Source organism: Poecile atricapillus, chromosome 9, assembly GCF_030490865.1.
Source record: "Poecile atricapillus isolate bPoeAtr1 chromosome 9, bPoeAtr1.hap1, whole genome shotgun sequence".
Classification (NCBI taxonomy): Eukaryota; Metazoa; Chordata; class Aves; order Passeriformes; family Paridae; genus Poecile; species Poecile atricapillus.
Genome location: NC_081257.1, coordinates 7739132 through 7763890, shown reverse-complemented (window position 1 = coordinate 7763890; position 24759 = coordinate 7739132). Strand labels below are relative to the sequence as shown.

General features: G+C 41.7%; 1 protein-coding gene across 2 annotated transcripts in view; it reads right to left on the bottom strand.

Moving 5' to 3' along the window:
* Nucleotides 1-594: 594 nt before the first annotated feature.
* The window catches only part of DCAF1 (DDB1 and CUL4 associated factor 1), a 47898-nt gene continuing 23733 nt past the window's right edge, over nucleotides 595-24759 (bottom strand). The window contains exons 14-25 of one of the 2 annotated variants that reach the window (XM_058845183.1): nucleotides 23363-24623; nucleotides 22254-22452; nucleotides 21491-21573; nucleotides 20648-20732; nucleotides 19018-19251; nucleotides 18393-18486; nucleotides 17828-17932; nucleotides 17058-17131; nucleotides 16027-16131; nucleotides 5079-5334; nucleotides 2310-2365; nucleotides 595-1586 (exon numbers count right to left, since the gene is read on the bottom strand). In XM_058845183.1, the coding sequence (XP_058701166.1) occupies nucleotides 2346-2365; nucleotides 5079-5334; nucleotides 16027-16131; nucleotides 17058-17131; nucleotides 17828-17932; nucleotides 18393-18486; nucleotides 19018-19251; nucleotides 20648-20732; nucleotides 21491-21573; nucleotides 22254-22452; nucleotides 23363-24623 (2516 nt within the window). In that variant the 3' untranslated portion in view covers nucleotides 595-1586; nucleotides 2310-2345. The remainder of the gene's footprint in view (nucleotides 1587-2309; nucleotides 2366-5078; nucleotides 5335-16026; nucleotides 16132-17057; nucleotides 17132-17827; nucleotides 17933-18392; nucleotides 18487-19017; nucleotides 19252-20647; nucleotides 20733-21490; nucleotides 21574-22253; nucleotides 22453-23362; nucleotides 24624-24759) is intronic. The other variant, XM_058845182.1, reaches the window with a different exon arrangement.

The following is a 24759-nucleotide window of genomic DNA, read 5'->3' as shown; positions in this document are numbered from 1 at the left end:
CCTGGGAATAAACAGCACAGCCGTGGCCTTGTCCAGGCAAGCAGTGAGCACATTCACCTGCCAGCTCTGAGCACAGGCCCGAGCCGTGCAGTTGGCTGCTGCACTGCAAAGTCAAACACTCCACTGCAGTTTCTTCCTCCTCTTCTAAGGGCAGGGCATTTTGTCATGCCCCAACAGGAGCACCTGATTTTCCCTGTGCCCTGACAGCCACAGGGCAGCCTGGGTAATGCCAAACCACAGGAGGAAGCTGGTGCTGCTCCCAGCTCCTGGCACATCGCGGAATTCCCTGCCTGAACCGCAGTGGACACTCCGGAGCACCTCCCCACACAACCACAGCCCAGCACCAGTGGAATCATCCAGCTCCCACACTCAGTGTGGTGAGGATGCCACTGAGAATTCCAGGCAACCCAAGGGATCAGACTGGAACCCACAGCTGCTGTGCCATGGCCATGCTGCACTCCCAAACCCCTTTTTGTTTCCTTTGCCCTTCCTTAGGTAGGTCCCAGCTCCACCTGGCTGCTCTCAGCCAAGCCCTGCAGGCACATAGCTTTTGCATAGCTACAATTCACAGCCATACACACAGACGGGATTTGTATTTAATTTTTTAATAAATACACTTTACATTAAAGAAAAAGGCCTTCAATTTGCAGTTTCCACACAGAGGGCAAGAGGGAGAAAAAAAAAAAGAAAGAAATATTAAAAAACTTGAACCACAAAAGGTAGAGGGGAGAAAAAGGGCTCTAACTTCAATCCCAGATTCCCATGTCTTCAGGAATACCAGGCTCTGACTACTCCCAGCCAGGATTTCAACCTCCCACTACAGCTGGTACCACAGCACAAATTGACAAACACCCCAGGGGCTCTTCCCTGGAGGACAAAAGCATCTGGAACACACTGGTGCATTAGCAGGTGTTAACACCTGTAGTTCTTCTCTTTTAAAAATAAAATCATATTTAAAATAAAAATATTCTCACTCCTCAACAATATTAGAAACCATGATCCTCTTATTTCACTTAGTAGTTGCATAAATTTTAATTTCTTTTAATTTTAAACAATTTTTCTCCCCAAACCTACCCCATGGTAACAAGGTACTACAGAAATACAAAGGTCTCCCCTCTTTACTAGAACACTTGCCTTTTTTTTTTCTTTTTTTTTTCTTTTTTTTTTATAAAACTATTTCTGTTCTTTAGGAAAGAACTTTATACAAAGAAAATATATTGTGAAATATCTTCAGAAGTTTCCTTGAAGAGTCATCTCAGCCTAAAATGAGAAATTAAAAAAAAAAAAAAAGAAAAAAAAAAAGAAAAAAAGAGAAAAGGCAGAGAGAAATGAGGCCTAACCCCAGGTCTCTTTATTGAGACTTAGCCCCGAGCCTCAAACTGACTCAAACCAACACAGCGGATCGGCAGGAGATCCTCAGGTTTTCCCAGGAAAAGCAGGGCTGGGGTGCTCAGTCGGTTTCCAATTTGGTCTCTGGTCGGGAAGGGAGCGTCTCCTCCTGCCCACACCCCGCCCATCAGCCGCTCCTCACTCGTTCAGGGACAGGATGATGTCGTCCTCCAGGTCAGAGTTATCCGAGCTGTCGGCTGCAAAGGAGACACGTGGGTTATGTCTGGTTTGTGACACAGGCACTCGCCCAGGCACAGGAGATGGTCACCCCTACCCGAGGCTGCAGCTCCCCAGCACAGACAGAGCCAGCACCATCAGTGCTCCAAACCACTCAAAAGCAGCCAGGAAATCTGCACCAGGGCCTTCCTTCCCTGCTTACAACAGAGGCTCAAGGAGAGCAGCTTTAGCAAGCGCAGCTCCTATGAGTTGGCGGGTTTTTACCCTGGTAAGGTGGGGAGGACACCAGCAAAGATCTGCCTGCACAACTTCCTGTGCACAACAAAGAGCAACAGCTCTTCACACCAGGGGCTGGACAGATGTGGAAGTCATTCCTCACAGCTGTACAGCTCCACCAGCCTGGCCTCTCTGTGATCTGCACAAGGTAATTCCTCATGCAGCGAGTTGGACCCCACTGAGGTGGAAGCAATCCACACGCTCCCAACTAGAACCTCGCTCTAGTAACTCAGAGGTTTCTGTAATGAATTTAACTACAGGTCACTTCCTAAAGGTGACCTGAAAATTGTGCTTTTCCTGGTTTTCTTCATTGTGGTACAAAATGAAGACATGAAGGGATTTACCAGAAGCAGTCACACACACATACACGCACTTGCTTTTAATCTTAAAACATAAGACCTCTCCTCCCTCAATTGTGCAAGAGGGAAGTGGTAGCAGCTCTGGCAGCAAGAGAACTCCTGCCTTACCTTAGAGGTGATGTTGGCTCTTTTTCTTATGCGAATTCATTGGATGCAGCAGATAACTGGGTGTTAAAAATAGTTAAAAAGAAAAAAAAAAAAAAGACACCAAGACTTCCACTTAGCCATCTCAGTAATAGTGGATCTCTAAAATGCCTGTTAAGGTAAGAAAGACCTTCTGGAAGGTTCATCCCTTCTCAGATGCTATCCTCAGGGAAAAAAAAATCACAGGCAAGCAGAGAGGGTACAAACCCTTTCCCCCAACCCTCCTCCCTGAAGATCAGCCAGCTGCCTTTCCACTGTGATCAAGAAGGGATGCTCCATCTCACCATCCATCAGACTGAGCCCAAGCTGAGGGGTCATCAGTGCTCCCAGAACAGCCACAGCCATGCTGGGGAGTTAGAAAACACCAGCCAGGGCTGCAGCAGCTACACTTACACAGTAAGAGGGAAAGAAGCACAAGCAAGATAAAAATCCAGAAACTCTGCAGAAGAGAAGCTGGGAAAGTTGGAGTTTGGGGGAGGGGAGGTTTTGTTGTTTTGGGGTATTTTTTTAAACAGAAAGGAAAGCTTTGAGAAAGGGTCTCTTCACTATTCCCCAGTTCACCACACAACCTTCCAGTTCTGAGCTCTATGTCTGCAAGTAAATCTGATTGCAGTTAACTGCTTGGCATAGCTAGTTTGCACAGACCTGCATGGAAGTTGCCATTTTAGATTAGGGAAGAAAACAGGAATCAGAATCAAGAGTCAGCCATGCTGCTGGTGAGAATTCTATGTATTTCTTCAATCCTATGTCACATGTGCATTTCAAAAATTACACCCACTTGGCCCAGCAACAATCTCTTGAAAGACCTGCACAATGCATGAACTGCTTTGACAAACAGATCTAATGTCCCCAAAGTGGTAACAAAGGGGGAGGAAGACAAATTCATACTTCAAAGGTTCTCCATGGATTATTTTAAAAAAGGAATTAGAACCTCTTCTAAAGCACAAGAGACCAATGCCACTCACTCTCCTGAATTATTTTGCTTTGGAAGCACTCACTGTGTTATGGAGGTTCACCCACAATACAGCAAGAATCTGCAGTAGGGGAACACTCTAAATGCACCCCATGCCAGTACTTGCTACACTGGCAGTACCATTACAACTTCTAATTCTGGAAAAAGCATAAGCAGAGGAAAATTTTAATTGCTCTTTGCTGAGTGGGAAACAGAATGAAGTCAAATGAAATCGCAGAGAAGCTGCCACAGAACCCCACTCATCAAACCCATCAAGGACCATGCATGCAGCAGCCTGGCAGAGCTGCACTCCCTGCTCTGAGTTCCCAAAATTGCTGCTAAGCAACCTAACAGCCACAGGATGGGCTGGCTGCAGCTCCGCAGCCATACAGATCAAAGTTCTGCTCAAGTAGCTCTACCCATAAATGATGTAAAGATAACACAGTGCTCTGCAGAGCATGCCTGAAATTCCTGTCAAGTAGCCCCTGGTTTGTTCCAGGAAGAGTTATTGAAATGGCCTGAACATCCTGGCCATTCTGCCCCTTGGATAATTCAAGGTACAGCACCTCAGGTGCTCTCTGAAGAGCTTCTGGCCCTGCATTCCCTGAGGAAAAACAGTGGAGTTGTGTCACAAAGATCCTGTCCTCTACTAGGACACAGTTTCCCTGTAACCCCAAAATGTTGCACTGCAAGATACTATTAATGACTGAACTGTGAAAATATCCTATATGGCCCTACAGTATAAACCTATTTCCTTCTAGAGAACGGCAGAGTGATATAGTATGCCACAGAATAACTCGGGCAACCTCATGTGGCCGGAAAAATGACTTAAAAATGACTGAGCTACATTGCCACAGAAGGATCAGCCTGCCAGCTTCATCCTCCAGCTCACTGGCAGGGAAGACTGATGTGAGAGCTGAGATGGGAATCAATCTATCACTGCAGGACTTCAAACACCTTGCACACTCTAATGACTCATCTTTACCAACCTTTTAACTTAAGGTAAATATATTATGTCCATTTATAGAGCTTGAAAATTAAAAATAACTAAGTGGTTTGGCTACACATACTCAAAAATTGTGCTGCAAAAAAGGAACAGAGTCTGGTGTCACAAATCCCAAGCCTGATGCTATCTTCTTTCTTGTGAAGTATTTTTCCAAATGTTATTGCTACATAAGAAGTTCAGACCTTTCTATACACACATACACACACACTATGTCTTTTCAAATCACTGTATTTCTGGAATGCCAGAAAAAGAGAACGATTTAAATTGCATCCCAAAAGTTATGTTAGCTTCAGAATAGTCTAATAAATGAAGTGAAGTCAGAAATGCCATGTTGGCTTTGCACTTTGAGCAACTACAAAAGAGAAAGAACAGCACCAAGGATGAAAAGTGCTTCTCTGTCCTTATGGGCTCACGTGAGGCAGAGAGGACAGGTGAGGTAAGAGTTAAACCTGTGTCCCCTTGAAGGGCAGGGCAGGCAAGCAATCACAAAAAGCTTCTTCACATGGAGTTCTCTCTCTCACACACACACACACCTGGGAGCACTTGAAGAAAGGAGATACCTCCTTGTCCAGAATGCACAGTTGTTTTCTCACTTATGAGCTGTTTTTAGTGTGGCTTACTAAGAGAAGCCCCAGGTGAACAAACATGATGATAGCCTGTCACTCATACCAACCACGGACAAGTCAGTTAAATCATTTCAGGGGAAATTTAGATGTTGCCTCTTTGTCGGGACCTTAAGCAGTGGACAAGGTCACCAAGGTGGGCACACACTTACTATCTCCAAGAATCAGCTCAACTTCCTCATCAGCATCAGAATCTTCATCTTCACCCTCATCTCCCTCTTCCAGGAGGTTGGCAATTTCCTCATCATCGGAGGGAGAAAAGTCATTTTCTCCATCCTCACCAGCATTCTCGTTGTTCTCATCCTCCTCCAGCTCAGCCTCCAGCAGCTGGTCTGTATCTAGTTCATCAAGATCATCTGTGTCATCATCATCTTCATCATCATCTTCTTCCTCTTGCTCCTCTTCCTCCTATAAAGACAGCAAAAACAGTCCATTGCAGACATTAAGATAAATGTAAAATGGAATAACAGTAACTAAAGAAAACCTATAGTTTTCACTTCTCCCCATATCCAGCCATAAGACATTATAAACACTCTGCCATCACCCATCTAAGCACTCTCTCCAAAGCTTCAGAATATCACACATGCCAGATCACCTGCAGGCCTGCAAAATCTTAACTGCAAAATGCTGCTGTAAACAGGTACCACTGGCTCAGTCTCCTCTCCAGGACTGGCCACCAACACGTGTCACCACAATGCACCCCTGAGAAGGACATGCAGTAAAACCTGTTAATCTGTGCCTTCGTTGCTAGTCTTGTGCAAACTCCTTTAGTTTCAGCAAGACCAAAACCTCCACTTGACATCAAACCACATGCACTGTCAGTCTCTGTCATTGCCATTTAGATGAGGTATAAAATGCAGGGAAAGACACTTTTAGCCTAAACCAATCCCTGAATCACTCAGCTTCAGATAACAGAACTGTTTAAGGCAGCTCAGAAACCTCATCTTTGGTATTTACCTGTGGATCAAGATCTTTATCAAACCATAAGAATTTGCATTCAGTAAAGCAACTGAATTCTTCATTGTACAGATGAAATCCAGAAATCTATGTGTAGGGGATGAGACTGAGTGGGAAGCAGCTGTAACAGTTCTACCCTTCTTCCAGACAAACTGCCATCACAAGCCAGGCTCCAGAGCATTCCAGGACTGAAAGAAAAGCTTCAATCCACCTGCACATCTCCTCAGTCCCAGCCTGTTTCTTTAACAGCATACTTTCAACTCATTCAGTCCTAATTGCCCCTTTGTTTTGGGAGGAGACACATTTTGCAAAATTAGGAAGCAATTAAGATAGATATCTAACAACCCACTTCAAGGGTTCCTTTGGTCTTCAAGCTCACCACACTCCCACTGTTTAGACTGCTGCATTTTCAGATCTAAAGGGACAGAGGAAAGTCCTTTACTGTCATCTCACCAACCTACTTTTTTTTCAGTCAGTGCTATACAAAAAACACACCCACACAAATCCAACATCTGTCACAGGCAAAAGAAACAAGGAAAGCCAAAAAGCCAAAAGAGTGAATTGTATTGTTTCTTCACTTACAAAAGGCAACCAAGTCTTCACTGCTGACCAGAAGTGCCATGTTCTTAAATGCAGATTACAGTATAAAAGCAATGGCTTGCTACATACAGTTTCCTTTATGAAAGAGTTTAAATATAAAATTAAAACCAAACTGTTTTAAAGCCTGTGCTTATTTTAAGAAATTACTACTTTACTTGGAGTCAATGAGTCCTCAAATAAACAGACATAATTGTATACACACTGGGAGAGGAAACACCCTCCTTGCAGTTCAGTTTTAAACTGCAGTGCTGTACTGGGTATAATTTTCCATAAAACATACTGAATCAAGTATAAAAGCTGTGCCTTAATAATTTGTATTTCTTTTTGTTCTATGCAGTATGTGCAGAGAGACCACTGTCTTAAATTTTATTGCTCTAGTCAGAATTGAAAAGCTGATTAAAAACCGAAAAGGCGGGAGAGTTTATTTTTGGTTTTCAGTGTCTAAACAATTTTGAAGCAGAAAAGAGATATCAATTTATTCTTAAATCTTGGAACTATTAAACCAAGTTTCTCAGTATCTGGAGACAGAGACACACCTGTAGATATTAGGAAAAAAAGTATGTTGTCTACAAGATCCATTTAGAGTCCATGTAGGTAAAACCTGAACAATTCTGAAATGAGTAAGGTCCCCTCTGTGTTCTACACCTGTGTAATTTCTGAAAGTATTTTTTTCCTAAATATCTAGTCCACAAGGATTCAAAATGTCAAAACTACTAAATTTGATTGTTTCATATATAATGTACTTCTTGGATACTGAATTACTGTTTCATCAGCATTCTAATTCAAGCTTAAGGCAAGGCATTTATACCAATATCATCCTTCAAATACAGGACGAAATGAAATACATTGTATAGAGCTAACAATCCTTTCTGGCTGACAAGAGTAAGAGCCAAATTACACAGAAAGGTTGTATACTGATCTGCAAATTAACTTGGAAGGGTTATATTAACCAGTGAAGAAAAAATAATTTGTGAAAATACAAACAGAAAATTAAATGTTTCCACTTTTACAGTTTAAATTACTTAATCTGAAGTTGGTGATTAGGGTCAGGCCACATTCATTTAAAAACCACCTAAGAATAGTAAAATGAGATGAAAATTATACCTGTCCTTGGTAAAAGAAAATAGTGTGAAACTCATGCTACAGGAAGTCACACGTGCATGTGAGTGTGACACACACAGTGACATCCTTACAGAGTTGGAGGGTGACACATCATAGGGCTCAAGGGATCATCTTCATCAGTGAGGAGGAAACCTGTACCTTGTCATTTTTTACAGAACCCAAACACCACTTGGACACTGAAGCTTCTGCTAAGCTACAGGCAAATAAATTCTGCCTCAGCTTCCGAGCCAAGGCAAGCCCAAGCTTTGCAGGCCCAGTGCAGCATTCCTGGCTGGAGCAGATGGCAACACGTGGGACAGCTCTCCAAACAAAGCACCCAGAGCTTCTGCTCCCAAAGCCAACCCCTGGGACACACAGCTGAGAAAGGGCTGAGGGAGTGCCAGCTGCAGTCTAACACCACCACATGTAAGTGATATCCAGGCTGTTCATGAGGACCCAGGATGAATCCTCATGAGACATCACAACTGTCTCATGTAAGGGATCCCTACACAGAGAGAAAATGGGACACCTTCCCCAGGGACTCAAACAAGCACTCTGAGTAAGAGCAGAGAAAAACCCTTGTGCTGTGTCACAAGGAAAGACAAATCAGCTATTCCAAACCATATCCAGGTTTGTGCAGAGAAAATTCAGAGATGTAATAGTACAAGAAAACCTGGACATAAACTTACAGAATCAGAAAAGCTGATTACACAGTAAAGGACTATCTTGAGATCATCTCAAAGCAAATTACTGGTGACTTTACTATCAGTTTGCTTCCAGAAAGCAGAGTAGACTTGGCTCAATTAATTTACCATTCATAACCTCCAAAGGAAAAAACTAAACAACACTCCCAACAGAATGGCAGATATTGGGATGGCTGCACTGGAACAAAAAAACCTACTTGACCTAATTCTTCATACTGCCAGTTTTTACAGCCCTTTCAGAGCTTAGTAAATATACCCTTACCCTTTGCACTTGTTCAAGCATTATGTGTTTTCTGCCACATTGTTCTTTGATGCTTGTTGGCATGAACTTCCTAATCTTTCATCATCATCATTAACCTTCTTACCATTCCCCTTTACCAGTCATCTTGCACATACAAAATTAATAAATTTGTCTTTTTTGGGTAGCAAAGCTTATTGATACTTGACATACTCACTGGTGTTCGTCTCCCAAAAATCATTCAAAGGCTCAGGAAAATTCCAGTATTTCACTTACTCAAACTGATGCAAAATACATGTTAGCTAAGCAGAACTTTAACTTTTCAACATATTTCTGTAATGTATCTTAATATTAAATTAGTGTATGTACAAAGTGCTTCCAGGAAGTACGACTTACAGCACTGCAGATCTGCAGTATATAAAAATACACCAGCCTGTCTTTAAGTACCCTCAAGACATATTTATAGAGCTTTCTTACATTTCTTGAATCCAAAAGTTTTTTTTAAAAGACCACATGACCAAAATTTGAGACTTCCACTGCAGATTACACAGTCTCTCAAATTTACAGTAGGTTGGCCTTTAGCTGACAAAGGAAGCCCCCCACAGGTCTTTTTCAATTGTTGATATTTGGGTTGGAAATTTTGATTCAGTTTTGAGATCTACAGGTCGCTGATTTTTTGCTTCCTTGACATGGTTTCAGCTGTTACAAAAAGTTTCATCTGTTTATCTTGCACCTCACTGACCTTTTCTTCCTCTTCTAGGAGCTGATTCACAATGCAAAACCAAGCAGCACATCAACAGTTCTGCCCAGCTTCCTGCTCCAAGAACTCCCTTCCCAGCCCCTGCTCACCTCCCATCAGCACCTCCAGCTGCTTTCCAGCAACACTTCCTCCCTCTGAAAACACAATCTCTATTGCACCTCTCAGTCTGAATCATGCTACATGGTATTACTCTAACTATTCATATTTTCATCTATCTTTTCACTATCTCCAGGACAACTAATCAATGTTAGTAAAGCTTTTCCCACTACTTCAAATGTTCCAGCTGATATTTAATTCACTTCTGGCTACTTTTAGCCAAGTCAAATTATCTACTGGTAACATCTGATTCCAGCAGTAGTTTATTACATCTAGGTTTATTTTCTCTTTAAAGAAATTAATGTTTCCCATAGTATCATAATTTTGGTTAATTTATATGCTTTTGCAAGAAACAGCCTACTGATTCACTTCACCCTCCTTCCCCAAGTTTCTTGTAGACCAAATTTGTAACTTCAGTAATTTGATCCCTTCCAGATTATCAGCATTGTTTTAACTACTCCCTATTGCCAAGCTTGGGAAAGGGCTTTGCTTCCATAAAAAAGGACATGATCATTGTTCAAATACAAGTGTCCTGAAATCTGTTTTACCCAGAGGAATAAGTCTCTCTTTGCTCTAGTAATTTATCTTTCTCCAGACAACCCCCTTGTCATACCTTCTGACAATTGTACTCTTTGCTGAGTACCATGTTGGTACTTTCTGGGTTTTTGCTATGTAATTCTCAAGAGTGACAATGTCTGGTTTTCACCCCCTCCACTTCTTAATACTCCTGGACAATGGGTAGTGGAAAAAGCTTAAGTATAGCCAACAGACTCCCTGGTCAAGCATGTATAGATCTTCACACCCTAGATTACCTAGTATCCATCCTTCCCCTCAGCTAGCAAACCCATAATTCCTGTTATGTACCAGTAAATTAATTCCAAGTATTCATCTCCTTCACACAGCAGGGCTGCACCTACTTTTACCTTCTTGGCTATTTCAGGGTTAGAATTTCTACTTCTTCATAGCCATTAGTCACAGAGCTAAATACGTAGAAGCCTGGGAAGGTGCAGAAGTTACCATATGTAACAAGCAAGGAATCTTACCATAGGCTTCTATGCAGGTGTAGGTATGTGCAGATTTAAAACAGGAAACAGCACACAGCATACAGAATGTCACAGAGGCAAAACATGGAGTGAAGAAATAAAAAGCAGTTAATCTCTTAGTCTGTGTAAGTAGGTTTAGCTTGTCTAACAATGACTACTTACCTGTGATGAATGACAAACCATCCATGGTACAAACAAAAGCCTTAAGGGAATGGGCCTCGTGTAGATCTGGAGGTTCAGTTTTTTGACCAAACTCAGATTTTGCCTATGAAATGTTTGCATTTCAATCTGTCTGCAGCTGATGATAATCAACCTGGCTCCAGTCACTGTCCTCTAAGGCATGTGCAAGCCACCATTTCACAGCTGGTAGCTTCCCTAATGCTTGGGATGAAGGGGTTCTAAGGTGACTGGTACTATATTGTCTGTGCTGCAGGGCTCAGAGGTAATATAAGGAGTACAGAACTAGGCACTATCTCTCAATATGCTTCTTTTCCTTTCTCCCACTGATCTCACACTCTCACTTACAAAAATAAATTCATTCCTTTAATTCCATGAAAAGAACAATACTGTATAAAGGAATTTAATAATTTGGCAGGTAAATTAACTTCCTCTCTCAGGACAAGAATTTGTTTCTTTATTTTCTCAAGCCTCTGACTGGCATTTCTCACCACAGCTGAGGCAGCTTTTATTTACTTGGATCCCAACTACTGTGGGAATTCTAGAAAGATGTGTTAGGCAAGAGGAAGGACATCTTTGATTTATGTCATTGAACAGGCAGAATATGTTTTTATCTCTGCTGAAGCTGTTTTACTCCATAATACTAGGTCTGCTCTTATGGAAACTCCAAATACTAATCTCTTTCCAAGAATTTCCTCTGTTTGCACTGCCTGAGAGCTACTGAAAATAGATTTTGAAACAGTAGAATAGGCTAAAGCAGTCATAGTTATTTACTACTATCCAAAAATGCAGTAAAAAGTATAGGCACTATTCTTTTAAATATCTGTTTTGGAAGATGCCTGTTCAAAACATGTGTATGTTATATAAGATCTTTGATAGAAACCACTCTTCACTCAGCCTTCCCAGCAGCAACTAAGCTCAAAGATTTCTATGAAGGTGTGCAAAAGACACACATTGTCATTTGAGACATTTGTCTGAAGATACCCATTCACAGCTATTATTCTGTAAATCATTTTATCCCTGAGTAAGATTTGACTGTACCTTCAACTGTTACAGGAACAGCTCCTAAAACAAAGTCTTACTTTAGGGTCCCTGGTGACAAAAATCATAAATCATTCTAGTCAGCTTATAGTGGCAGAGAACCACCATGGTCTCATGATTCCCAAATATTTATGCCAATATGGATTAAGGTTTGTGAGGTCTTTCCCCAGCAAGTAAGTATTCACATGAAAAAAACAAACCAACAAACCAATATCAAACAACAGCAATAAAATACAGTGGAATTGCTGTTGGAATTACTGTTGCAGGCAGACAGGGGGAGAATCCTAAAATAAAACTGGGATCACAAAGACCACATAGAAAGCTGAGGAAAATTCTCCACCCTGGCTAAACCATATGTTAGAATAGTGATTGTCTTTCAAGTCTTTATTTCCTTATCAACAAAGCTTATTTCCCATCACCTAGAATTTTCTAAACCAATGCAAAAAGACAAATTACACACCTACCATCAACCATTTCGATAGCCCAGAAGCATTGCAGGATAATTAACAGTTCTTCAGGTCTGGCAAAAGAAGTAGAACACACTTTATAGGACAGGGACAGCTAGGTGAAGCAATGTGCTGCTGAAGCCATAAATCTCTCTGAACATGACAAAAACTGAGGACACTACTTGAGCCTTACAGATGCAACATCACCCACACATACCAAAGAGAGAAAAACAGGCCTTAGACAACTAATATGGAAAGAAAAGCTGAAACAGGAAATAAAAATGCACAGACTGAAAATCCTAAAACCCACTCAGATGATCACCTCATCCAGACTTCAGTTTCACAGTTTTGAGTCTACTCTGTGTTCCCTTGGTTTCGGCTTTTCTGAGCACATAATATTTCTGAAGTCTCCTTTTCTAGCCCATGGCAGCTGCCATGTGCCATTTCCTCTGAAATTCCTTGTCTGCCTCTACAGAAGACAGTAGATTAACAAGTGAAACAGGGGATACTAATCAGCCAAGAAAGAGAAATAAGTAAGAATAAAGCAAGCTAACAACCAAAAGGCAGTCCAAGATCTGTACCAGTAACTCAGACACTCAACTTATTTTCACCAAATCTAACTGAAGGAGTATATCAGAACAGAGGCAAATACAGGAGGAAAGAGAGGAAGATCTTGCAGCCAGACTGAAAAATAGGAAACCCTTAACTACTTCCCTGTATGCTGAAAACAGTCCTGCAAATACCTGCGAGTAAGACTGCTGGTTATGGATGGACACATTTGGATACTCAGCCAGAAGCAAAATAATTCACAAAACTCATGGAAGCTCAATGCAGGAACACTGGTCTTTTTGGAGCAAAACACTCAACCAAAGAGCTTGCAAACACACTCTTATTAAGCATGTTACATCTTCACTTTCCCTCAGTGCATAGTAAGTACAGACCACAAAGCATCAACATTCATTAGCATTTTTTCTGTTTAACAAGGCTTGACAACCCTGGATTATTTGCCATACCTAGAGAAAGGCAGCCTCCCAGGGATCTCTCTGGAAAGGCTGGTACAGAAGCAGGGAAGAACCAGCCCATACTGGTGCTGTCCTCAAGCATTTTAAACAAGACCACAAACATTCACTGCAGCAGTCTCATGCTACAGCCACTGAGTCAGCCCCATCATTTAATTTGAAGGCAATTTCTGTAGCAGATGAGTTGATCTTACAAGGTTGGTTTGAGATAGGAGGAATAACATAGTTGTTTTGTTTCTTAAATTACAGAAGGAACTGAAAGATAACTGTAGGCCAAACATCCCTGCTAGATTCATTTTACAGACTTGGAGTTTTTGCCTTTTAAAAAGCTGTCATGGAGCCGTCAGCTGACATTTGTCAGCAATGACATTGTGAGGCATCAAAATTTAAGGTAAAAAAAAAAGTAAGGCAGCTATTTTTCTCCATAGTTCTTATCTCTTAGCACAAATTTTAAAGCAATGTCATTGTGCATCACATGATTTCTGAGCAAGGCTTGCCTATCAGCTACCTTTCTATCTGAGTACTCTTTATTTTCTGTACAGGCAAAAAAATGTACCCATGGAGCCATGTAGGTCAGATACAGAAATCCAAATATACATCAAGTCAAGGTGTGAAGAGGTAGGGGTCAAACAGATTAGTTTCTGCCTCACAAACCTTGACCAAAAAGATACTAGATTCACCTTGATTCTTATAGATTTCCCCCCCACCACTACTTTCATGAAAGAACAGAAAGCATCCTGTTTCAGCTAGAAGGGGTTTTAGAGTATCTGTGAGAAGTTCCAACAAGTTTGAAATGTTATACCAAATTTTTCAAAAGCTGAATCACAGAAACTAACTAGGCAAATGAACGGCTACATATGTCTAAGGATATGCACACCAACAAAAATCCTTCCATCAGGGAACCTCTCAACAGACAAGTGTACCAAAGATTCTGTATTTATTCAGGAAAGCCTCTCTTCATTCTAGCTGAATGTTGGATGTCTCTACAGAGACAGAAGCTGTATTTTGGAAACCTAAGACAAAAACAAACCTGAAGAAAAAGCACAGAACAGCTGTGGGACAAAGAGCAAGGGACTTAGTTGTGTTTGCCTAGATATATGTACATTGAATTGAATTTGGGTTCATAAGTGTTGCTTATATTAAGACCAAATCTCTCTTACTAAAGAAACTTGGTTGTAACTATCCCTAAAAGTTGCTGTCTAGGACACGAATACAGACCCCAGAAACTGAGACCATAAAAAGCAGCAGTTTATGCAATACCAACTAATCACTCTTAACTTGCAAATTGATCCAGGAGCAGCTTTGTTTGAACATTCCATCAGCTTTACAGAAAAGCTTTTGGCACACTTAGATTTGCCTGGGGCCACCTCTCTTTGTAAGACAGAAAGAGTCCCCAGTCACATCTGATGGATGGCAGATCCCTTATCTCTGCTGGGTACCTGGTGTTACAGCCTGGAACCATTGACTGCCTTGCACAAACACAGATCTCCCTTAAGTCAACACTTAGCTGGATTTTGCAAAGCAGTGCCCTGACAGCTACTAGTTAATCATTGTACAACACCAAACTCATTTCTGCTACAAACTATTTCTGGAGATTTTATAAAGAAAATATGAATACTAAAATATAGTGAAAGTGAACCAAAACAGTGGAAGTGGAGATAGAAATAGTAAATATTGGCCATGGCAAGCAGTGGTTGGCTGGGATGTAGAAAGAAGGGAGAGAGCAATAATCTCTCCTTCCTCTTCATTGTTTCCCAAGAAATTCTATTCTTCTAATCTATCCAATCTAGGGATAGAAACAACGACCGGTGATTTCAAAAGAATGCCAAGACTTCAACTGCAACCTTGTAGCACACTCAGTGGCCAGGAAAGCACACTTCACACCCAAACCAGAACTACTGCTTTATCTTCAGAATTACAGGAAATCATAATAACAATTCACTGCAAAGAAAGTTACTCTTTCCTGAGACCTGCTCTCCAGTCTTCTGAACTAGAGAGCATGAGTTTTAACCTAGCAACAGGAAGATTCAGAGATAGAAAGGGTAGCACAAATCCAGCTTTCCACACAGTCTGGGAAAAAACCCACCAAAGTATTACCTTCTGGCATTCTTTGGAAAAAGGTGAAGTCAGCTTTTCTCACAGGAGATACAAATGTATGATTTACTAGGATGCAGACACCAAAGAGCAAAGAATAATGCATTTTAAATCTTTTGGGAATTGAAGCATAAGGTTTTTGCCTGTCCAAAAAAAAACCCAAAACACCTGACACCCACAAAGTTACAAATTGATTCTGTGGAATTTTAATTCTCACTTTACTGTAGTAAGCATTCTGTGCTACTGTGTATTCTACCAGCTGCACCCTGAGGGGCACTTACTGCAGTTCTGAGCTCTTCTGTCAAGTTGCCAGAGATCAAACAGCTGATCAGAGAAGGAAAACCAACACATTCCAGTGCAAACCTACAGCCCTCTTCAAAATTCTTTAAACCTTTTGCTGTGTAGAAGTACTGCGCAGTTTCACTGCATTAGTCACAAGCTGTCTCTTTCACAAACTGGTGATAAATTATGTCCAAATATGAGAATTGGAATTGAAAAAAGGAAAGCCTCAAGCACTACTGTCTATATTGGGGGTTGAAATACTTTAAAAAAAAAAGCAGAACAAAAAGCAAAGCTTCTGATTAAGGCTGAATACTTAAGGAAATTAATAAATAAACTATAAATGTTTGTGTTAATTTACAATGCACAAAGTTACTGTTCATACAGGTTCTGCACAGATGGTCTTACTTAGTTTACACTGACAGTAATCTATTTCACATTAGGTGAGGCCAAATGAGGCCTCTGTACATTCTGGGTAATAAATGAACACATGTAGAGGGCTAACAGCTACTCTTGAACACACAGATCAATGCCATGCTTCTCACCTGATCTTCTTCTTCATCCTCCTCATCTTCTGCCAGCCGCTGCCGGCCCACTTCATAGAGCCTGCACACCGTGTCCATGTTCATGGCATCCATGCTGCCCTGGTTCTGCAGGGGAGATGCCCACAGGAATTAACCCCAGGAATGGTGCTCAGCTGTCATATTCAATGCTACATCTGATCTCAATCACAACAACATTTCCAAAATCCTTCCCTCCCATTTACCAGCAGCACTACAATTAGCACTAAAATGAGTCGCTTTGGTTTCAAGACTTGTCATGTTCCCTGAAGTGACATTTCCAATGACTCCTATCAAAGAAAATTTTCATTTGGTTTCTCACAAACCTTGTCATCTCCAACTTCAGTATTTAAACATGAACTTTCTCTGCTACAAACTCTTGATTTGCTTTTGTGGTCTGTAGGGATCAGTGGCTCACGGAGAATAAAGCTGACAGGATTTCACATTATTCATTATATGTGCATAATCAGACTTCAAGAAATTGGATTCTGACAACATATTACAGAGCAAAGAACTGCTCCCTTAACAAACCAGAAGTTTAGCTCAGTAGTTTTTGCTTCAAATCCTTAGCTTCTGGGATTTTTCTAGGAAGACAAGTGTAATAGGAACAGTAAGGGTGATTCACAGAAAGGCTCTGTGGGAAGCCCCTGAAAGATTGCATTTCCCAGTTATTTGGTACAGTGCACATTTTAATTTGCAATAATAGGAAATTATTGCTATAAATAAGAAAAAACCCACATTTTTCTTTATGCTCATGAGAAGGAAAATATCTGTACATTTTAAAGCAGGAACAGTTTGAAGAAGAGAAGCAGTTGTGTTTGGAAATTTAAGGAATAAGAGGCAACAGAACAAGACTGCAAGGGTGCAGAATAAAAAGCGAACAGCATCTTTTGCACTATCAAAACACCACCACTGCCTAGGACATGAATTTAACAGCAGGAACTTCAAAAAAGAAACAACAAGCAGTGCATTCAAACTACAGCTACAGAGACCAGGGGGGGTTTTAGCTTCTTTACCTCAATGACAGCCAGATAGCAGTCCTTGCTGTCTGTGCACAAGTCAAAGATATTCCGCTTTACATCTATGGTAGCTGGAAAACATCACAGAACAAACTCGGTGGTTAACTTAATGCTCACTGAAAAAGAAGTGTCTAAAAGCAAATAATACAGTCTTGGGACAAGAGAGAACAGCTGAAATGAGCAAAATGAATATTTGTAGGTTATTCAACCTGTAATAAAGAATAGAAACATTGAAGACCACTGTAAAAAACAGGCATGTAAGCTCTTAACCTGCTCTGCACGGTGCCTCCTCCCTTGATAATACATTTATTGGTTTCCCCAAGCACAGAAAACAACAGGTCATCCTTCAGAATAGGTGCAACAAAGGGACTGAATTGTGACCTATGCCTCCCTTCAACAGCAAAAGCCACATTTGTTTATGTCCACAGCAGCAATTACCTTAGCTCTACCAGCTAAAAAAAGAGCCCTGTGTGAAATGAGAGCAATGCCATCCTGGCCAAGTGACCTACTACCTCAGATTACGCCTTACTTGGAAAGTAGAGAGGAAATACAGTCAGAACTGCTGAACAGGAGCAAGTAAAGCAGTCATACACTGAATGGGATATGATACTTGAAATTATGTCAGTGCTAAACCCAACTCCTGTGCTTTTCCCAGAACAGGATACAGCAGCTTGTTTTCTCACACATGCAAAGAGAAGTGAACGTTACTACGCAAACTTTCAGAAAACCACCAAACCTCCAGACAAAGCTATTGGCTCCTCTCTTACCTATAGGTTTATAATCAGTTGCATTAAATGTCCTGAAAGAAGAGCCAAAAGGACTTCTCATTCTCTCCTCCAGAAGGTCATCCTCATCATCTGCCTGCAGCATAGCTGAAACAAGGAAAGATTATTCCACAAATCTGCCTTCCATTAGTCACTACCATTAATCAACTTCATATCAAGTGAGACTCTGGCATTAATTTTCTTTATATTTAATAGCTTGGTAAGACCCATTTAATATCTACTCTTCCAGAGATGCCTTTATTGATACCACAGATCATCAAAACTTAATACAGAGAACAAAATTATTTTCTCAAGCATCACTGGATCTGCCATTATACAACAGGCTGCTTTTTAATCCCACAAATTAGTTGTGATATTGCTGATGTTACAGAAAACTGTCTTTGTCAGCAATATATGTAGCATGACCATCCCAGAAAAAAATCCAGTTCACACATGCCAGTATGGCCTGGAGTTACACAATCTCTGAAGCTTCGCATTTCACTGAACAAGCATCTACTGATCTCAAAAGAGGTGACCCAGGAGAGTGATGTAAGGGGAGAAGTCCTACCTCCATACATCACTGTGCCAGTATAGTTGAAGACCACACGACACTGATCCAGTGCAGGTACTGTGTGTAACAAATGGAAAGTTCGGAGGTCCCACTGAAAAAACACAGGCTAAGGAACAACAAACAACTGAAAATTTCTATTTCTTTTTCAGTGAAGTGACAAAGAACTGGCTAATTGAGCTCAAGAAACCTCATTGCCTCTGTCTTGTAAATATGATGGAAGCAGAATTGGACACTGGCACTACAATTCCACGTGTTCAAATTGAGAAAGGTCCTACTCAAAATGCCATTCCCAGTCATGAAAGGTGACTGCAGTACCTTCAAGGCTGATCTTGTTAAGACATGGGAAGAGAGCTGAGGAGCTATGCAGTATATCAGAGAAGAAATTCTCTCTTGCTCTCTCTCTTTTAAGTATTTTCTCTAGACTGCATCAGAGGCAGAATCTAGATTTAAATAAGCTACCTAACAGTCCCTGCTCCTCCTTGACTCACAGATAGAAACTTCTGTTGCCACACATAACATGTAACACAGAAGACCATTAATACAATTCTGCAAACAGCTACTTGTTCATCCCTATGGGTTCTTAAGGTCCCAGTACTAGTTACCACTGCGGCCCAAAGGATACAATTTCAGTGTTGACTATGACCTCCAGCCCATTGGGATGGAAAACACCACTGATAGTCATGTTGAATTTGTCAAACTTGTGGATGGCTTGTGCAGATCTGACATCCCAGAGGACACCATCATTTAGGACAAGGTCATCAGTGGGGTTAAAGGTGGCACAATTCTTCTTGTAGTTGTTGGCAAGATCTGGGTTAAACAGAGTCAACAGCTTGTTGCCAGTCTGAATATCATAGATCTTTTAGATTAAAAAGAAAAAGAAAGATTAGTCACAATTTGTAATATACCTGTGCCTAAAATCCCCCCTAAAATTCTCCTTCCTAGATTGCTTACAGAATCGACCCATTCCCCATTTCACTTTTCCACTTCATGTGACAGCATTCCATAAATAACTCTTCCTCTACCAGCCCTTAAATAGTTTTTCACAGCTGGAACCAAGCCCCACAACAAGTTTTGGCCAATGCTTGGCTTACTGCAGGTTCACTGACACATTTCACTACAATCAGGATAAGTTCCAAATAAAATAACCCCACTTCGAGGAGTGGACTGGGAAGCTGCAATCACAAGGTACCACTTAGCCAGAAAGTATTTCAGAAATGGAACTGCTTTCAGAGCAGATGGTATTTACAAACATTAAAACTCCAAAGCACACAGTGAGGGGAAAAAAGCCAGAAACTATAGAAAATGAGTTAAAATTCCTGGCATTTACACAGAAAGGCGAATTTGAGCTTTGGCACAAGAAACTTTTGGAATATAGAAAGAGCTTTATACTAGTACAAAGGGTTTATAATTATCTCCTCAGATAAATCTGATTTGTAACATCCTTCAGAGCTTAGCTCTTGTTCAAATTTACAGAGGAAAATATTCTCTAGAACTGGAAAACAAATCTGTTTACCACATAAACACAATACACAAACTTCCAGCTAAATCCAAGTTAAAAACTGGGCAGGAATGGAAAGTTTACTTTAAACAAATCAGAGTAACATGTGAAATTATGAGTAATTTGAATAAGTTATATTTCATGGAAAATTTTTACGCAAATTCTCTTTTAAGAGAGACGGAACCTGTTACAAATGCAAATCAGAACTGCAAAGCAGCAGAAGCCTGTGAAGCCTTGTCTGTGCAACCTGCAGGAATGCAAAGCACTACAACAATACTCTCCAAAGAGACAGTGGTAAAGTTCAATTACCCAAAAGTAAGCTGCAAATCTGGGGGGGGGAGGGGAAGAAAAGAGGACATTTCTAATAGGTCATTTCTCACAGCTACTGACTGAGCTACTGTTGACAGTGGAACTTTATTATTAGTACTATTACTGCTATTACTGAAAAGCAAAGCTAAGAAAGCAGCTTCAGAGGGGAAAAAAAATCCTGCATGACCTCTCTCAAATGAATAAAACAGCAGAATCTAAAACTGCCCAGGATACTTGCCCAGAGGGCAACACATCCACACTGCTTGTGATGAACAAGTTAATATCCTTGGGAACAAGGAGAAGTTATTTGACACTTTCAAAACTTTCCCCTGAAGCTCATCAGTTACACAGAGCATCAAAGCACTCACATCAATTAACAGACATCCTATGAAAAATTATATTTCTGGAAGAGATTCACTTCACCAGGAACTTTCCTGGTACTTACATGTGCAATGTCTCCCTTTGTGCCAATGACCCTGTCCTGAGAGTGCTTGCTGAACTCCACATAGTGGTCATCAGGGAAGGAATGCCTGCAGATACAGTCAGTAAAGCAGTCAAGGAATTGCAGATTCTACATAACCCAAACAACACCAACAGTTCTAGCACAGGTTTCAACAACGGAATAAAGATGTAGAAAATCCTCTCCTTTACCACTGACCACATCATGCAACAGAGCCTGCCATAAATATAACACTGGAGAAGTCAGCAGTGGATGGCATCGTGAACATTGAAAGATGTGCAGCCTGAGGGAATTAAACCTTGCCTCTGAGGAAAGGCCTCTAGCTGACCTCACACAGGTCACACCAAAACAGTTGTTTATAACAAAAGCAGATAACAATCAAACCTTTTAAAAATGAAGACTTTTCCACTCATTTTTTTATGGGAAGGAACAATTTTAAATACTGCAATAGATTTTAAGGAGTTTGCAGTCCAAGTCTGACAATTTCACCATGCAAACCACTATCCTAGTCAAATTCTGAACTGGCTACAGAAAGATTGCCAAGATAATTTAGAAACATGAGAATAAAAACAAACATGTCTCTTTGCCTTCAGGAACAACAGTGATTTTAGTGATATATCTTGCATGAAACAGAACTTCAGGTAAAACTTACGTAGAATTTGCTCTGTACCAAATAAAATAGGGAAATTACCAACATAAGTAAGGGCTCCCATTTTATTTTTCACAAGACATTCTAAGGTATGTACTATTCTGTTCTAGAATTTATTCCTGTATCAAATGGTTCTTCCAACTGCAGCACACCCCACAGCTGAATCAGAGGGTACCTACTTCATATCAAAGACAGACTTCATTCCCCACAATGCAGACAGAGGTTGGCTCCACGTAGCAGATGTCAGCAATAAAGATCCATCCTGGATTTCCAGATTGGAGTCGAGGAAAGGAAAAGAACACCAGGGAAAACAGAGGTTATCATTTTACCTGTACACTTTTAACTTACAAGATCTATTTAGAAACAGTAGAGCAGACTTTTGTGCTTAATACTACTCCTGTAGGGATAAAATCCAAGTATATAATATTATGTATAACAAAGAGCCCTTGGCAGACAAACCTTGCAGGTAACAATAGGAACAATCTATAATGTTAACAGCAGATAAAATCAGGATAATCCATGGCTGAATTCTGATGCCCTGCAAGGGGAGTCCATTCTGCTTATAAATCTTGCTTTCTTCCTAGAATCATCCCCTGAAAGGTTTCTTTCTCCAGCAAAGATATATAAACTCTGGTACCTTATCTCACACATAAATGTGTATTTGTCAGTTTAAGCATTTTTCCACTTCCAGACATATATATTAATTTCTTAAGAAGTCACACAGCCACTGTGTATCTTCTTTATTATCTTGGGAAGAAAAAAATCTTGTATGTAGACCTCACAAGAGCAAGAATATGCAGCTATTGGAAGTACTTCAATGACAGGCACTGCAGGCCAGACAGTAGGTACATTTCAGATGTACATATCTAGATGGGCCCAAAACATACCATGGCTTAGGCAGTGAGAACTGCTAAAAATCAGAACAGGTCTGTGATTCCTTACCCTGGATGGCTCAAGGTGCGTGATAGCAGAGTTATGGCAATTGTAACTGGCCTCTTCCTGTCCACTGAACACATTATAGAGTTTCAACTGCCCCGTGCAAGTACCCAGCATTAGGAATCGTTCTCTTGCTGAAAATGCACAACAGGTAAAGCCACTCTCATCCTCATTTGCTTCCCTGAACACAGAAATTGGACGGAACCTAGAGAAGGCAAAAATACGTGGGTAACCCAAAGGAGAGAAAGAAGCAAAACTGAAATGCTGTGTGATGATATTAAATCCAGCCCTTAAAGATTACATGGGCACAAGTTACAGCTTTCTTCTAGAGTAAGGCAAATGTCATTTTGAAGACTAGTGCTTGACTATTACAACAGTGTTTGCAATCTTTCAGGGTTTCTTTTCCACTATGTGGTACTTCTGTTAAAGCACATCACTCAGCTGAAGCACTTGGACTCCATCTTCAAAGCTGGACTGACGGAAAATCTGTAATGTCAACACCTGGGTAAGAACAGAGAGCTAGCGAAAAAAAAAATCCTAACAGTTGTGAAACACTTAGCACAAGAAGATGTCACATGAGCCAAACAATGTCCTGGCATCATAACTTCCCACAGTGACACTGCTTTCACTGTGAAGATGCTTTCATGAACATGGCACCTTCATTTTCATAAACTTTACATCACCTTCCAGTTTAACCTCAGGAAAGGCCACATAAAAAGACAACTGGTGGTGCTGACGATTCCGTTGCAAGAACAAAATACAGATTTCACTGTCCTGCATCTGTCAGCCAACCATCCTCAAGGCTACGTTGCACTCTCACAAAATTGGTGCTGCATACTCACCTTCCAAAAAAGAACAAAGAGCTACCAGCTTCATTAGTCAATGTTGTTACTGAAAATAAAGTGTGCTTCGTGTACTAAGGGTCAGCACCAAGGACAAGACAAACAGAACAGCTACTAAAAAATGCCTTTCAAGGCTCTCTCACTGTCACCGTGAATGTGACTCTTTTGTCTCCAAGGATACTCCACTGTGGGACTGCACAGCCTGAATCCAGGTAAGGCTTTTTGGCACAGGGTACATCCTGAGAGGGATCACAACATAGTTTTCTTCCTTACCTGCTAAATATAAGGTGTCTATCAAAGCAGCCACCATCCACCCCTCCGTACTTCGGAAAGGCCGCCCTGCGGGTCAGCCGTGAGGTAAAGTTAGTGGGCGCCTGGCGCCTCTGTTTTGGCTCAGGACACTGGTGGGGAGTAAAGAGAGAGAAAGGGGGACAGGTGGCAACAGGGTTCTTGCAGCGGGCATGCTGCTCCCTAAGGTACTCTGTGATTATACTGTCCAGCGTGGGTGGGGAAGGAAGGTGTCTGTCCAGCTGCTTTTTGATAGCTGGGCTCTGGCTGTAGGCGCCATGGTCCGATTTTTGTCGCAACACTCTGATTTTCCTGCCGTTGCAGGGAGACGGCCTCTCCCTGACAAAGCTAATCCTGCCAATCAGAGGAGAGTTGCTGGCGTAAGAAGGGCCTGGAAGGGCAGGTGGACCTTGGGATGCAGACGGCCTTGCCTGAGCATGGACAGAGGTGGCAGTGGAACCTACAGCAGTGTGGCTACTCAAACGGGCCGAGATGCCGTTAGCTATGCGAGGAGTGCGAGGCAGCGTCACCGGAGAGGCAGCGGCCGCAACAGGGGTGAAGGCAGAAGAGTGAGACGCTGCAGTCATGGGCAGGTCAGCCTCTTTCGTAAGGACAGATGCCGTTTCCCCGAGGCCCTTAGAGATGAGATGGTTCCTAATCAGCAGCAGCAGCTCCTTCTCAGGAAAGGTGATCCTCGACTGGGCCACCACATCCGCCTTCTGCAGCCGCGCCAGCGAGACGTCCGTGCCGATGAGCAGGGGCTTCCCCGAGACGCGCTCGATGAGCTCGGCAGCGTATTTGCAGAACTTCACGTGCTCGCTGCGCTTGTCCTGCAGCACCGGCTCCTTCATCAGCTGCTGGATCTGACAGCTGCTGAACAGGGGCAGCTTGCTGATGATCTGCCGGACGGTGCTGCTGCGCGACAGCCCCACCAGGGCTTTGCAGGCCAGTGCCCGGATCTGATCCGCATCAGTGATCGGCATCTTCACAGACAGCAACGACAGCAGCACCTTGATGCCGTTGTTGGACTGCACCACATTCCACATCTTGGCTAACGTGTGCTCGCTGCTCTTGGGGGCCTGAGGAAGCTTTCGACGCGGAGTCCCAGAGATGAATTTCCCAATGCTGGAGATCCGGTTATCTGGGCCACACACGCAATTGATGATGATCTGAAGGGCTGATTTCTGAATCTCAGCATCATGGATGAAAAACTCACCCTCAGCAACTCCAAGGATGATACTAATACCTAGTGAGGGAAAGAAGTAGTTTCTTTAGTACTCTATAAAGTGTAGCTTACACAAGCTGATCAGGCAAGTACGGGAGTCTTCCAACAAATTTGAAGAAAACAGGTACTTCCAGAAATCCCTGAAGTTCTGCTAACT